The following is a 15,445-nucleotide window of genomic DNA, read 5'->3' as shown; positions in this document are numbered from 1 at the left end:
AGCCTGAAGTGTCCTTTCTCCGTATCTCCACACAGATAAATCCTAGCCCCAGCTCAAATAAGCCAGTTCTGCTCCCTGGGCCCCAGCCTGAGCCACCAAAAGCATTCTTCCTTGATACTCCTGCTTCATAGCAGGTCACTGTGCCCTTATGGAGGTAGGGCTTTAATAAGTGATACCCAATAAGGTTATCTATGGTACCTACAGGAAAATACATTTTGCAAGTGTCCGTAAGATTCACAACTTAGAAAACAGTGGACATGTGTGCTATGCCTGACTCACAACTTGAACTCCCTATTGCCTAGTACATAAAGGCTTAAACTCTTCTGCTCAGCTTCCAATTTCCTGTCCCCCACTTCCATTCTAGACACATTCCACTTCCCAGTGTCCCTTCTTCTATTTTGACGAGTCAAGATTACAGGCTTCCCTCTGTACCTGTAAGGTCTTTCCTCATATTTCTAGCTAGTCTTTCTGTAAGAAGCAGCTCAGTACTTGCCTCTTCTCAGATATTTTCTGCCACATGGGCCATCTCCTCTTCAGAATTCTCACAACACAGTATCTATTCATCCACTCTCACCATGTATTGCTTCTATTAGTGGTCTACACCTAAGGTACAGAGCAGGCACTGTGTCCCAAGAGGAAGAGAGCTGATTCCTCTTCTGTCCTCTGCATGATCTAACTACATTACAATATATTTTATATCCTTCCCTGTAAGCTGGGACTATTAACCTGTGTACTCCCAGGGAGGCTGGGAGACAAAATATAGCAATGGGGGTTATAGGGCTTTAATAAGCAGAAACATTTCTATAATGGGTTGTTGTCTTTCGCCCCACTGCGGGGGGGTAAGTTCCTAGAGGGTAGAAACCTGTGACCGCTAATATAAAAACGTAGATTGCCCACTAAAAGCAAGGGGCCCTTGATATTGTGCCTCTAAGGTCTCTTCAGGCCCAAGGGCATTTTTTTGCTGGACAAAGGGCTACTGGTCAGTGGTAGGGAAAGGTAGAAGTGTGCATTCTAACAGGGAATAAAGACAACCAGAAGTATAATGGGGATCTGGTCCTCACCCAGATAGGATCAGAAGCCCAGAATCTGCACCTATCTTGGGACTCTGGAACCTGTGCCCCTTCCTTTACATGAAGTCTTTTTCCTGGCCTAAATGTTTATCTGCAAAAATCAGAAAGCAAAACTTGAAAGGTGTACAAGACTAGGAGAGTGTCTGAAGGGGAGTGAGGAATGTGGTGTCCCATTCTTCAAAGCACTGCTGGTGTTGAGGGTCACCAGAGACAAACTCGGTGGTGGAAGGCAGAGTCTATTCCTTCTTAGCCCTGGGCTCACAATGGGAATGCCTTGGGGGGTCCCCAACAAAATAGATCATGCAACTTTTTTGCGTTATATTCCCCCTTCGACAAAGCTTGGTTGTGAGCTAAATATTGTAGTCCATCTACTGCACACCACCAATCTACAGCCCTCTACCAAAGGCAGGGTTGGGAAGAAAGCATGCAGAAACAGTCCACACCAAATGTCCCATGGAATGGGACTCACCGTTTCCCAGAATGTGGGAGAGGGATGAACCTCAGAGATTATGTTGCGCAGCCCCACACTGCATACAGAGAGAGCAGAGCTAGATGGAGTCCAGAGCCTCGGTTAGAGGCCCTACGCTAAAGAAAAAAGATGAGGGCATCCAACCCCATATGAGATTTAAAATAAAAATATCTAAACTGCAAAATAAAGTTACGTGTTTGAAATGAAACAAACCTTTATATAATATATATGTGACACACACACATATATATGCTGAAATTTTTAAAGTGCTCCTTTTTTGATAGCCTGAGTTTTTCATTTGGTTTTTCCACTTTGCTGGTCCCAGGCAGGGGGCAGAGGGGAACAAGACAAATGTCACAATAAAGGATAATGTCAGCATCATTTTCTGGAGTCAGAGGCACCTGGGCAGAGGCCCCCCTTTGAAGAGCTGAGCTGCTTCTGGAGTTAGTGCTGGCTTTCCAGGGAAAGGCCACGCCCTATTTGTTGGGGGTGCTTTCCACCGCCTCTTCCACTCTGTATGTGCTGATGAGCCCAAGGGGCTCCATCTTGGAAACTCCAGGACCACAAAGAGCTCCGGAGAGTCCTGAGACCCGGCCTGGTTCTCCTTCACATAGGACACGCTCACGTCTTGGACTTGGTGGGCAAGTTCTGCAGTTCTGCAGCCTGACAGCCCCAGAAGGGGTGGTGCCCACCATTCAAACCTGGTCTTCTCTTTCCCCTTCTCAACATTTCTCCATCTAACCCCCGCAACCTGCACCCATCCTGCCTCGTGCTGTTTCAGGCTCAGTCTTCCAGAATTTTCTGGGATGTCTGCCTGGAGGGAGAAAAGCCTCTGATGCTTCTCTTGCCTCCCTTCCCAGCCTGGGGAGGCTTCTTTGGGGAGCCACCGCTGGAGGTGGGCATGGGTGGGAGGACAAGAGCAGGCCCCTCTCAGGTGGGCAATGTTTTGTAATTAGCCTTAATGAGGAGGGAAGGGTAGTCTATTTCATTGCAGGGAAATGGGATTTTTAAATCATTTTAAGGGCCACCTCAGCCCTAAAATGGCCTGTAGGGGGACCTCAGAGGGGCCAGTAATTAGCTCTCTTGTCTCTAATGAAAGCAGAGGGGCAGGAGGAGGAGTCATCTAATAAGCACGGGGATTAGCTTCCAGAAAGGCCCTAAAAAAGAAGGCAGGTGCGGGAAAGGGTGAAGGACAGGCTTGGGCCAGCAGAGCCCCCGGCTGAGGGGCAGCAGCCCACAGGAACTCAGAGAATGGGGTCCCATGGAACCAGTGCCCACCCCAGCCCTACTTTGTGCAAAGTCACCCTCACTCCTTCACTGTGAGAGAGGCTAGGAATGGATGGTGGCCTGATGTGCCTGGACCAGGAGCAAGGGGCCCTACCGTCACCTTGACTGATTTCAGGAACCGATAGCCCTGAAAGCCCAGGTGAAGCAGGGAGGGGCGTCTCCAGGACCCAGACAAAACAACCCTTCCCTCAGGGGGTGCCTAATGGGCATGTCATTGGCAGCAGACAGGAGCCGCCACACCTCGGCCTGTGATGCACAGCTAAGAGAAACCCACCTGCCTCGGCCCACCTCTGGACCCCAGGAGCCAGGAACGTCCAACAGAGGCCCCAAAGCTGAGCCTCAGCTCCTCCCCCATCAGAACTAACCAGCAGGGCTGAAAGAGGCAAGGGCTGGAGAAAAGGAACAGGAGAGCTGGTCCTGCCAGTTCCCGGTGTCCTGCGGCCCTTAGGGCATTGCACATTCCTGCTTTTACAGTGAATTGTTTTTTCCCCAGAACATTACTATGCTGAGTTTGCAGAGAATCCTGCCTTCTTAATGCATACGCTATACAGGGCAGCCACTCCAAGTGTCCGGAACAATCCCTCTAGAATCCCCAGAAGCCATGGATCTAACCAATGTGTCCTAAGTTCGTGGAATTATGGGGCAGGGAGATTGGTGGTCGAAGCCAAGAACCCAAACCCAATTTCTCGACATTTTAAGGAGTAATGTTTCTTATTAACTGGAAAACAAGGAAGAGAAGCACTGAGCAGGTGTCAGGGCTGAGTGGTTTCCTTTCCTCCACCCACTGTGTGCCCGAGGAGGATCCTTGGCTGGAACGCAAGTCACAGGATGTAGGAGACAGAGCCCTGGGCCAGGCTGAGGGCCAGGAACCCAGGCTCCCAACCCAGGCTGGTTCCAGTGTGCCCCTGGCCATCACTTCATCTCTGGGCCCCCGTTTCCCCAAAGTGAACCCATCGGATAAGATGGTCTCTAAGGGTGGTGGGCAAGAAACTCTCATCCCTGCCCACTCTCTCTGAGTAGGCTTCCCTCTAGCTTCTCCCTGCTGCCCGGCACTGTCTTTAGCCTGTTATTGATCTTTTTATTTGTTTATTGTCTGTCTCCCTCACTAGACTGTAAACCACACAGAGAATGACCTTGTTCACTTGTGTTTCCATCCCGTAGCCTCCCTCCAGCACCGTGCCTGGCGTATAGCAGGCACCTGACTCATGTCTGTGACAGACTGACAGAGTAATGACGCACTGGGACCTGTCCCACTGATAAACCTTCAGTTCAGGCATGGGACAGGCTGCCTGCACTGCCTCTGCTCAGCATCTGGAATTGTTCATCCCACCCAGTGGCCAGCACAGGCCAGGCCCAGTGACATGCTCATGCAGGATGTGCAGTGAGGAACATAAGTGTCCGAGGACCCTTCCCCACTGTGCACCAAGCCCTCGCTAGGGCATGAGTTGTAGAGAGAAAAGGGAATGCAGACTGGGAGAGGATCTGGGGGTTTAGTGAAGATAAAATCTACTTCTGGACTCCCAGATCCTTCCACTGCCCAGAGCGGCCTCTAGGTGGCAGTTTCACATGGACTCGAGTCAGACCAGGCCTGAATTCAAGTCCAGGTGCTATTGAATATTATTTAACTAGAATGGTTCTTTGAGCCTCAGTTTCTTCAACTGTAAAATGGGGATGATTCAACTGTAAGACAGAGTTGCTGAGAGGCTTAAGCGGGTTGGGCATGTTTTTATGAAAGCCTGCCTTGTCTGGGCTGGATTTCCCCCATTGGTGCCAGCACGCAGTGCCCCTCTCCTGAGAGCTCTCAGATGCCCAGGAGTCGCCTGTGACACAGGACTCTGCTGCGGTGAGCCAGGCCTCAAACCAGCAGACCTAGTGCTGGTTGTATAAAGGAAGGTTCCCAGCAGCAGTTACATGTTCTGGTGTTCACCAGGAGCTGCTGCAGCTGTGAGCACCTCCCATGTGACGGATCATCTACCACTGGGAGCAGCCTGAGGTGCAGGCACTATCATCAGTCCCCTTTAAAGATGAGGAAAGGCCTAATCTCTAAGATGAAAGCTAAGCAAGCTGCCCCGGGCTGTGCAGCTGCCAAGTGGAGAGCTAGGATCTGCACTCACATAATCTGGCTCCTGGGCTGTGCATGTAACCATCATGCCACGCTGCCCTTTCCTCCACACTGCTCTCACCTCACGCCTTCCCTGAAGTTAGAAACTTCTTCTGGGATGCTTTTCCCATTCCCTCCCCCTCTCTCTCCTCTCCTGCTCTCTGCCTCCTTTCTTTCCATCTCCCCCTCTCTGTTTCCATCTCTCTTTCTCTCCCTCCACCGCACCACAACCTATTCGTTCTCATCTTTTCCTCTGTCCCTCTGTGTCTCAGTGCTCTGTCGCTGATCCCTGATCCCACCTAGTACCTGGCAGATGGGCCGGGGGCTCAGGGCTCAGGGTGGCAGCCGGAGAAAGGGGGCCCAGGTAATCATGAGGAGCTCTCTGGCCCCTTGTCAGGAGAGCCCTTCAGTTCCCCCAGTGCAGCAGGCAGACCCATTAGAACAACAAATGTGGCCCAAGAACTGCCTCAGTTCCCTAGCACCTTTGAGCTCTGGAAGACAAAACTGGACTTGCTGGAACTTCAGGAAACCCCAGAGCTGTCCCCTACCCCCACCCCAACAGGCTTCACTATGCTTCCAGAGCAGATCCAGGAGGTAAGAGTCTGCAAAGAAAGCCCCAGGCAGGAGCCCCTGAACCAGCTCCTCTCTGGAATGTGGTGTCCTGGAGAAGGCATGGGGACCACGGAGGCACAGACCCCAGCCCAGGTGCCACAGGCAGCCAATGGGCTCTGGAACGTCTGAGGGGCCCAGGCTTTCTTGGCAAAGGCAATAAGCTCTGCAAAACCCAGTGCCAGGGGGATAGTCCGAGGACCTGGCTGTTTGTCCTGGGCTCAGAGCACATAAGCTCAGACAGCTGGGGTCTAGGCAGCACCCACTGGAAGTCTTGAGTGTTGTGCAGCCTGGGCATCTGAAGAGAGGGAGAAACTGGTGTTTGGGGGAACCCTGGCACACAAGAGACTTTCCATCAACTCTCATGAAGGAGAAGGATGCTGCCCTAGAATAAAAATCCTGGCCATGAATGGTCTCTGACAGCTTTAAGGGAAAGAGCAATTGTCTCCTTGTAGAGATGAGATCTCCCAGGCAGGAATGTCATGTGGATTGTGCCTGTGGCCTCCGCATGTCTCATGATGTGGGGGAAGGTTTCTGGGAGCAGGCCCAGGAAGAGACAGGATTCATAGGAGATTTCACAATGAGCTCTGCAGCAGTGTTAAGATTGGAATCAAACTTCTTTCCAAACATGGGCTGCGCAGTCCAGCTTCAGGCCAAGGAGTGGGAGCATAAGCAGGTGCCATATTTCCTGGGCTCAGGCCCCCTGTTAGGGTATCTCTTCCCCAGGCCACCAAGGAAGGCAGGGAGAGGGGATGAGGTCCCAAGATCTGGCTGGAGGAAAGGGAGATTTGTGCACAGCTATGGTTCAATGCTGGCCCACATTCCCCACGGCCCACATGCCCCAGGCTGAGATGCGAGCTGCTGCAGCCTCTAACAGTTCACACTCAGCTGTCCCTCCCTGCACCAATCATCTGTGGTGGGTGTAACCCCCAAGGAGAGCCAAGTCCACACAATTCATGGCCTACACTTAACCAAGTTTCTCCTTTGCAGTGATGGGGGAGAAATTCAGGCTTCTCCTGTGTCACCCTTGGGTGTTCCAGGGTGTTGTGAATTCTCTCCAGGTGCATAATCCCCGACCTTGGTAGCCATTCCCGCTATCCCAGTTGCTCTGTTACAGAATGAACTTGGTCTCTCTCTGCTTCCTCCCTACCCTCTTATCAGTTTCACACTTGCTAAGATGAGGCCCATGTGGCCTCTTCTTTGGGATATCTGTGGACTGATACTGGACTTTCTGGGTGAGGGTCTCCTACTGAGGATCTCATGATGTCCACAATGCTGACTGTAGCTCATGTAACCACAGCACTTCACAGTGTAGATCTGGGGCCCGTGGCTGACCTGGGAATCAGATCATCCCCATTTCCCAGATGAGACGGTGAGAGAGCAATAACTGGGTCCATGATGTCAGACTTGGCAAATTCCATACCATGTTGAGCTGGGGAAGTCTGTTGACAAGGTCTGGGGTGGGCAGGATGGGGCTGGGGTCTTCTTAGAAGGCCAGCTCTGTTCTTGGGGGCTTGCAAACCCCGCCTGCCTGAGTTTGACTCTATCTCATTGTGAGTGAATTAATTGTTGTGCAACCTAGAGTGGTGAGACAAGTTAATTACATAATTACTGCAAAATGACATGTTATTTCATGGCTGCAATATGGTAACTCTGTTGGAAACAACTGTAATTGCCCAGAAACTGCATTCGAGTGGCTCCGTTATCTCTCGATAACCATGTAATTAACTTGTGTTATAACTTTATCTCCAGCAACCTCGAAGTAAGAGTTGGGGCCCTTGGGTTGAGCACAGCCATCCTAGACCTAAGGGTCCAGGGAGAGTCTGGCACTGGGGACTGTGCTACAATGCAGGAAAATCATTTGCTTTTTCATGTTGAGCAAGAAAATTCCTCATTGTAAACTCCAGCCCTCTGTGTCTCTCCTCACTCAAACTCCTTCACAATCCCATGTGCTCACATACAGACAGCTCCCAGTTTCACCATCCCCTTGAACCCATGGCTCACACAAACACCCACTGCAGCCAGATCCACCGGCCTTCGCCTCTCTTCTCGCACATACAGGGTGCAGCTCCTTCACAGAAACCGGATGCCCCCAAAGTTGAGAACTCCTGCCCCAGGATCCTCGACTCTAGCAATCCCTTTTCACAAACTGGGCCAATGACCACAAAACCACAACTTGGAGAGGTAGCCTCCTGCAAGCCCCCAGGAGGGCCCCGCCATCTTTTCAGTTTCAAGTGGAGGAGTAGGCCTGGGGAGGGTGAGGTGGGAATCCAGCCTAGCCTAGCCTAGCCTAGCCTAGCCCAGCCCAGCCCAGCCCAGCCCATTCCCTGCCCAGGAGCAGGCAGGGCTTGAGACAGTAGTCTGGCTCCATGTGCCCTGGGCTCTGGGCTATGGCTAGGGTGAAAATAGCCCCTGGGAAGGAGGAGGGAGTGGCCTGATAGTGAGGGAGCCTGTCTGTGCAGCTATTTCTGTCTAGGCTGGGGACTCAAGAAGCCTCTCTTTCTAATATTGCCCAGTGAGAAGGTACCTTTACAGTTCCAGACTTTGTGCTTGGCACTGTGGCTACAGCCAAGACCAAGACAGCACCCCTGCTGCCTTGAGTGAATCTAGCTCAGCGGGGGAGGTGGAGAACGCCCTGATGGGGCTTGCCCACCTCCACCTCTCCTGCCTGTCTCTGCCTACACACTTGTCTACTTGTGTGTCCATCCTTCCTGCCTGCGGCACATGTCTGTCTGACCATATGTGCATTGACTTGTCCATCCATGACTCTCTTAAGTCATCACAAGTGGCCTTGTGTCCCCCAGAGGGAACTGGCCTGTCCCAGGTCTCCGCACAGCATTCTGTCCTCACAATGATGTGCTTTGTTTTCCTGGCTTTCCCCGCAACATGGCTTCCACTTTCCACCCCCACAGCACGCTCCCCAAGGGCAGGGACAGTGTCTGATCTATGATTCATTCTCACATCTGATTTGCTCCAGGACACCCCCGGTTGCAGCATGGGATTGAGATATGGAGTTTGTGGAGGTTTGCTGACTGAATAAATGGATGCCTCCAGACTGCATGGGCTGAGTTGAAAGGAAACAGGATTTTTCTTGCTCACTCAGAAGAGCAGAAAGCTGGGCCCCAGCTGCTCGCAGAGACAACAAGTACTGTCCATCACCCTAAAAGGGAAGAGAGGTTTCAGCATGGTGCTCCCATGGCAGAGGACACAAGATTTGTGGTCCTACTGGGGAAAAAGTCAGAGCTGGGTCTCCATCTGTGCCCTCAGTTGGGGGTCTCAACAGAGGGGATGGAACACAGGGTAGGGAAGGCTTCATCTTGCCCCTTTTCTTGGGGACCTACTCAGGGCCAGAGTGTGTGCTCTCCCAGAGGGAAGATGCCCCAGGTCTCACCTCTGGCTGGGGCTGGGGTCTCTGAGTTGTCTCGTTCCTCCCAGCTTCTTCCCCTAAAGCCAGCCTGTTGCTCCCCTGCCCAGCAACAGCACATGCCGGAGACCCCCACCCTGCTCTGTGCTCTGCCCTTGAGAGGCAGAGGGGAGGGGCCCCAGGTCTGTGTCAGTCATGTGAACAACGCAGAGTAACCTCCCGGAAACATTCATAAGTTTAATCCACGCCAGTAATAAAATCGCATTACATTTCTCATAAAATAAATGTTCCCATTTATATACAGAAGACAGACTGTACAGGCCCGGCCTGGCCCCAGGAGGGGTCCTACACAGACGGGCGGTGGTGGAGGAGGAAGGGCCGTCCCTCCCATCGAGGACGGAGAAGTTCTAATGTGGCAGGAGAGTGGCTGGCCAGCCTGCACTGGCAGAGTGGCTGGCTGGCCGGCCAGGCGGGTGGGCAGGCGGGCAGATGGACAGACGGGCCTGGAGGCCAGGCGCCGGGTGTTACTGAACTTGGGATTCAAAGGTGCCATTGAGCTGCCCCTCCTCATAGTCCATCTGACACAAGATCATGTTGTTCTTCAGGAAGAATTTGTCTCCCACACAAAATCTAGAAAATCCAAGCGAGAGAGAGAAGCCATGGGGAGGTCCCAGTGGGTAAGGGGGGGCTGCAGACAGAACCCGGCCTGGCCTAGGAGGTGGGCTATGTTGGAGGTGGTGGGGGAAGTTTGTTCCTTGAACCTTCCAGAGGGGACTGCCTAAAGTCCCCACAGCACCCCTGGGCAATTCCCCCAGGCCAGCCCCAACCTTGGCCAGGCCCTGTAGCCTGGGGTGGTAGGACAGACAGACAGTTGGGCCACAGGCCTCCACAGTCAGGTCTCCTGTGGAGGTGAGTGTAGGGTTAGGGGGTTGGTGGAGAGGTGCAGGAACAGCCTACCCCAATCCCAGAGAGGGAGAAAGGGAAAGGACAAACAGAAAAAGACCAAAGAGGGAGACAGATGGAGAAAGGCAGAAATGAGGCTGGGCACAGTGGCTCATGCCTGTAATCCCAACACTTTGGGAGGCTGAGGTGGGTGGATCACAAGGTCAGGAGTTCAAGACCAGCCTGACCAAGGTGGTGAAACCCCATCTCTACTAAAAATACAAAAAAACTGTAGCTGGTCATGGTGGTGGGCATCTCTAATCCCAGCTACTTGGGAGGCTGAGGCAAAGAATTGCTTGAACCTGGGAGGCAGAGGTTGCAGTGAGCCAAGATCACACCACTGCACTCCAACCTGGGCAACAGAGTAAGACTCAGTCTCAAAAAAAAAAAAAAAAAAGGCAGAGATGGGTAAGGAGGGAGGGATAAAATGGTTGTTTTTTCCATCCCTCTATCCCTCTCCCCAATTTAAGAGGATGGCTCAGTACAGGGCATTCTTCCTCTAAACAAAATTGGTAGGTTACCTAAAGCATCCTTCTAGGAGATGACCCTGTTCCAGTATCTCCTTTCCTACCCAAGGAAGACCCTTCGTTGGTCTCCTAGTCCTCCCCAAGTAATGGAAGATTCCAGTCCTTTTCCTAAAGATGTCCCCAGGGTGGGTGAAGCCTTTAGTGAGACCCCCAAGGATCGATGGCCCAGTTCCAGCAGATTCCAGTCACACCACCAGGTGGCGCTGTAAGTTCATTGAGCCCTCCTAGCACCAGGTCTGGCCAGAGCCCCCAGCCAGACCAGCATGCCCTGTAGGTCCCTCTGAACCTCACTTCAGGGAGCACTTGTATGCGTTCCTACCTGACCTGGGGGCTCCTGAAAAAAGTGCCTGCCTTCTGGTGCTAGGCCCCAGTCAGGACTGAAGGGCTCTGGCTTCTTAAGTCCCCAGGGACTCCCACAGGGCTAGGGCACAGAGTTGGGGACAAGAGACCAGAAAAGAGGCTGGGCTGGAACCAGAATCACAAGGGTTGGGTGAGGAGAGAGTGGCCACTCCCTAAGGGGACTTTGCCCTCCAGATTTGGGAACCCCTTCTCACTGGAACGTACATGCACACACATACACATACTACACACTGGGTATGGGGGTGGGAGGATACGTCATCCCATGCACGTGCACATTTCAAACACATATACAGACTGGGTGCGGTGGCTCACACCTGTAATCCCAGCAATCTGGGAGGCAGAGGTGGGCGGTTAACCTGAGATCAGGAGTTCAAGACCAGCCTAGCCAACATGGTGAAACCCCATTTCTACTTAAAATACAAAAAAAAGAAAAAAGAAAAAAAAAAAATTAGCCGGGTGTCGTGGCACATGCCTGTAGTCCCAGCTACTTGGGAGGTTGAGGCAGGAGAATCACTTGAACCCGGGAGGCAGAGGTTGCCGTAAGCCAAGATTGTGAAATCACGCCACTGCACCCCAGCATGGGCAACAGAGTGAGACCGTATCTCAAAAAATAAAATAAAACATGTATGCACATGCATACTCACCTCATCATGCACACACATTGCACATACACATACACTCCCATTTAAAAACACATGTACAAATGCATATTAATTCCATCATGCACATGTGCCCACTTGCACATGACATTTACAAATACACATGCATGCACATGCACACTCGCTATGCATACACAGTAAACTCATGCACGCCTTCATTATATTCACACAGAAATGTGCCACACAGAGGTGCACACCCAGTATTAAAGTGCACACATTTGGCTACCAAGCTTACACACACACAAAACACATAAAGCACATGCACGCTCATAACCTGCACGCACCACCACATACACACATGCAACCCGCATTTGCTTGCACGCCTCCACCGTGCTCCCGGCCCATCCCAGCAGGCCTCAGACTGGCATCTGGGGAGTGTGTTGGGTCTGCCGGTCCAGCACTGACCTCTGGTTGCAGAGCTGGCAGGCGAAGCAGTCGAGGTGATACACGTTATCCCGGGCCCGCATCACCATCTCGAAGGCTGGGATCAGCTTGCTGCAAGCAGCACAGTTCCCTGTAGTACCAAAGAGCCTGCCGAGGGAAGGGTGCAGAGGACTTAGCAGCATTCTGGGGAGCTGGGTGGGCAGGGGGAAAGGAGTTGCCTCCATCCAGGGTCCTTCCCATCCTCCAACTTGTGGGCTCGGCAGGTGGGCTCATGCAATAGGATGAGAGCACTGAGCGCAGCATCTAGATTCCGCCCAGACATCAGGCTGCCAAGAAATCGGCACATCCCCTTCCAGGGAGGGTGTGTAGGGGGTTAGGAGTCGGCTGTCACTGCCTATCCCAAGGCCCCTCCCAGGCTCCCACAAGGGTCCTCAAGCCCCGGAGCCACCAAGAGAATCCTAGGCTGGGCCCTGAGCAAGGGATCCAGAACCACACAAGCCTGAATTTCAGGGGCAGAATGTGAATCTTGGGTTGTGTGCCCTCAGGCAAGTCAGTGAGTCCCTCTGAGCCTCATTTAAGTCATCTATAAAACAAAGTCCGAAACATACCCTTCACGGGGTAGCTGTGAAACTTGTTGCAAATTCTCCGTCACGACAAACTAAGCAGCCCCTAGGTAGTGTTCCCTGTGTGTCAGCCACTATTCTAAGAACTTGACAAAGATTAACTCTTAATCCTCACAGCACACCTAGGAGGTGGTACTATTGTTATTCCCCATTTTAAAGATTTAAAAAATGAGTCACAGAGAAACAACTTGGACAGTCACAGGGCGTTGGTCAAGAAGGCATGCTCTAAACTACTGTGTGACATGCTTTTCCCACCTTTGACGTGACAGTGTTTATTATTCTATTTTTTTAAAATACAGATGGGGTCTAACTATGTTGGCCAGGCTGTTCTTGAACTCCTGGCCTCAAGTGATCCTCCTGCCTCAGCCTCCCAAAGTGCTGGGACTACAGGCGTGAGCCACTGTGCCTTGCCAAAATTAAAGTGTTTTATTAAATCCTTTTTCCATGACAAACTCACTGTTTCACTTGCCTAGGTCCCTTTTTTTTTTCCTTTCTCTGAACCTCAGTTTATCCTTCTGTAAAATAGGGATGTATGATGCTATTCAAAGATGCTATAAAACAGAACTGATGCCCAAAGGAAGCACCAAGGACATCTGGCACAAATGCCTCTTTGAGGCAGGCATCCCTCCTCTCATCTGCTGGCTGTAAAGCTCTAGGGACAGGGAGTTTACTCCCTCCCCATGCAGGCCAGCCCTTGGCTGGATGTCCCAAAGGTCTGAGCCATCCCAGCTCCTCCTTGCCTCTTTCCTACACACAGACAGAGCAAGCCCCAAGTGAGGCAAGGAGGCTGAGAAGAGGGGGGCCCCTCTAATCCCCAATTTGTCCAGCTCAAGCTGAGGCGCCTGCAGATGAGCTTGGCTCCATTATTCATCAGCTTGAGCTGCCTGGTGGCTCAGATTAAGGCAGACAAAGGCTGGGCCACAGCATCTGCCTGCCAAGAGGGGCTTTTCTTGCCATCAGCCCAGGAACAGTTGCTGCAGAGGGCGCAGGCTCTGGACAGCCATTCTCCCGGCCTGAGCAGCTCAAGGAAGCCACGCTCCTATCCCAGCCCACTGGTCTAGCTGGTCCTACAGTCATTCCTTGCCTCTGCCAGAGGAAAAAAAAATTACCTTCCATCCCTAGTAGCTGGCAGGGCCCTGTATGCTTGTGGGCGCTTTTTCCTGATAAGCCCATTCTGCACTGTGGCCTCTGTCTCCAAGTCATGTGGGCCCATCAGACGGTCTGCCATGTTGTCCTAATCTGGTAGGGTCAGCCCCCGGGTGATGCCCTAAACCTCCAGACATGGAGGCCCCTTCTAGGTCCTCAAGGGGTGAATCCCCAGGAACATTCTTTTCTTTTTTGAGACAGGGTCTTGCTGTCACCTAAGCTGGAGTGCAGCGGCGCGATCACAGCTCACTGTAGCCTCAAACTCCTGGACTCAAGCAATCCTTCCACTTCAGCCTCCTGAGTAGCTGGGACTACAGGCGTGCAGCCACTACACCTGGCTCTTTTTTTTTTTTTTTCTCGTAGAAACAGGGTTTCACCATGTTGTCCAGGGTTGGTCTCGAACTCCTGAACTGGAGCGATCTGCCTGCCTCGGCCTCCCAAAGTGCTGGAATTATAGGCATGAGCCACCGCGCCTAGTCTGAACATTCTTCCTTAACCCCTGCTCCTGGCCTCAGCCTCTCCCCTCCAGCCCTGGCAAGGAGCATTAAGTCACAGATTCTGTTTTACTACATCACTTTTAAATGCAGGTGTTAAAAGAGAAGGTGCAGGCAGGTCAGTCAAAGAATCTTTGGGGAAGTGGGGGAGCTTCCACTGATAACCTCCCCCTTGCAACATGCCCAGACCTGGGCAGAGGGAGCCCCATGAAGCCCTTGCCCTGACCTGTTAATTAATGCGATGAGCCCTCCTTCCCCACAAGCCCGGCCACCATCCAGCAGCCTGTGACAGAAGCCAAATGCAGGTGCTGGGCCTCAGCCAAGGCCCTGCTTTGTGGCCTCCTTCCAGCCTTGCTGATGTCGTAAATGGCCTCAGGGAGGGTTAATTGGGGGAGGCGGCCCCAGGGAATGGGATCCAGGTTGTAGGGAGGGTGAGTTAGAGCTCAGAGGAATGCAAAGCAGGGAAGCATTGTTCTTTCACCCTTCACGGGGAAATAAACTGAGGCTAGGAGAAGATTAGGAGCCAAAGGCTCAGAGCTAGTTCCATCCCAGGTCTTGAAGCTCCAGCATCAGTGGCCCTGCTCCTAGGATATGGCTGCCTGCCAGTTTCCCTGGGCAAATGGATGCCTGCTCCTAAGGACCACCTGGAAAGGAAAGTTGGACACCGGGAGAGGGAAAAAGACTGCATTAGGGAGGAGGGGCCCAGGGAAGTCAAAGCTTCCACACCTGATCTCAAAGCCCCTCTGAAGTATCCCCTCCCAGATTCCAGATCAGGTGGGTCAGAAGCACCTGGCCAAGGCAGGGGGTGGGGGGCGGTGGGGGGAGCAAGGCTGGGGCCCTCGGAAAGCTTAACTTAAGAGCCCCAGGTTACAAATGCCTGCCCTGAACCTGTGCTGAGCACTGAGTCCAAGGGCATGAAGACCTGGGCCTTCCCTCAGGTAACTTCTCAGGTATCTGGGGCAAGCAGGGCAGGGGCAGGACAGTCAAGAATGGGGGGACACACAGGATACTGGGTCTAGGGCCGGGGCACAGTAACACTGGGGCTGAGGATGGGGGGCTTTCTGAGCAAGACAAGGGCTTGTGAGGCCAGGGGTCGGCAGCCCACCTCAGGTAGTCGCGTCGGCACAGGATGAGGTTGGCCTTGGTGTAGAGGGTGGAGCCCACCTCACCCAGGCGACAGTCACAGCAGGCACACTTGAGGCAGTCTTCGTGCCAGTACTTGTCCAATGCCTTCAGCAGATAGCGGTCCTTGATCTTGCGGTTACAGCCCGCGCAACCCTTCTGCTTCCCTTTGGGCTGAACGGAGAGCATCGGCACGCCTGCAGACGGACAGACAGACAGGAACGCACGATGGGCCCGGTAGCTCTGGGCCTCAAGGAATATCCCCCAAGAATGGGGAGCTCACTGCTT

General features: G+C 52.7%; 1 protein-coding gene across 5 annotated transcripts in view; it reads right to left on the bottom strand.

Moving 5' to 3' along the window:
* Positions 1–9,112: 9,112 nt before the first annotated feature.
* LMO1 (LIM domain only 1) overlaps positions 9,113–15,445 on the bottom strand; it is a 54,048-nt gene continuing 47,715 nt past the window's right edge. For all 5 annotated transcript variants that reach the window (XM_033205974.1, XM_033205973.1, XM_033205972.1 and 2 more), the window contains 3 exons: positions 15,141–15,354; positions 11,794–11,919; positions 9,113–9,530 (listed from right to left, as the gene is read on the bottom strand). In XM_033205974.1, coding sequence (XP_033061865.1) covers positions 9,425–9,530; positions 11,794–11,919; positions 15,141–15,346 — 438 coding nt within the window. In that variant the 5' untranslated portion in view covers positions 15,347–15,354 and the 3' untranslated portion in view covers positions 9,113–9,424. The remainder of the gene's footprint in view (positions 9,531–11,793; positions 11,920–15,140; positions 15,355–15,445) is intronic.

This window comes from Trachypithecus francoisi, unplaced genomic scaffold, assembly GCF_009764315.1.
Source record: "Trachypithecus francoisi isolate TF-2019V2 unplaced genomic scaffold, Tfra_2.0 Lachesis_group8, whole genome shotgun sequence".
In the NCBI taxonomy this organism is placed as follows: domain Eukaryota; kingdom Metazoa; phylum Chordata; class Mammalia; order Primates; family Cercopithecidae; genus Trachypithecus; species Trachypithecus francoisi.
This window is presented reverse-complemented; position numbering and strand designations above follow the sequence as displayed.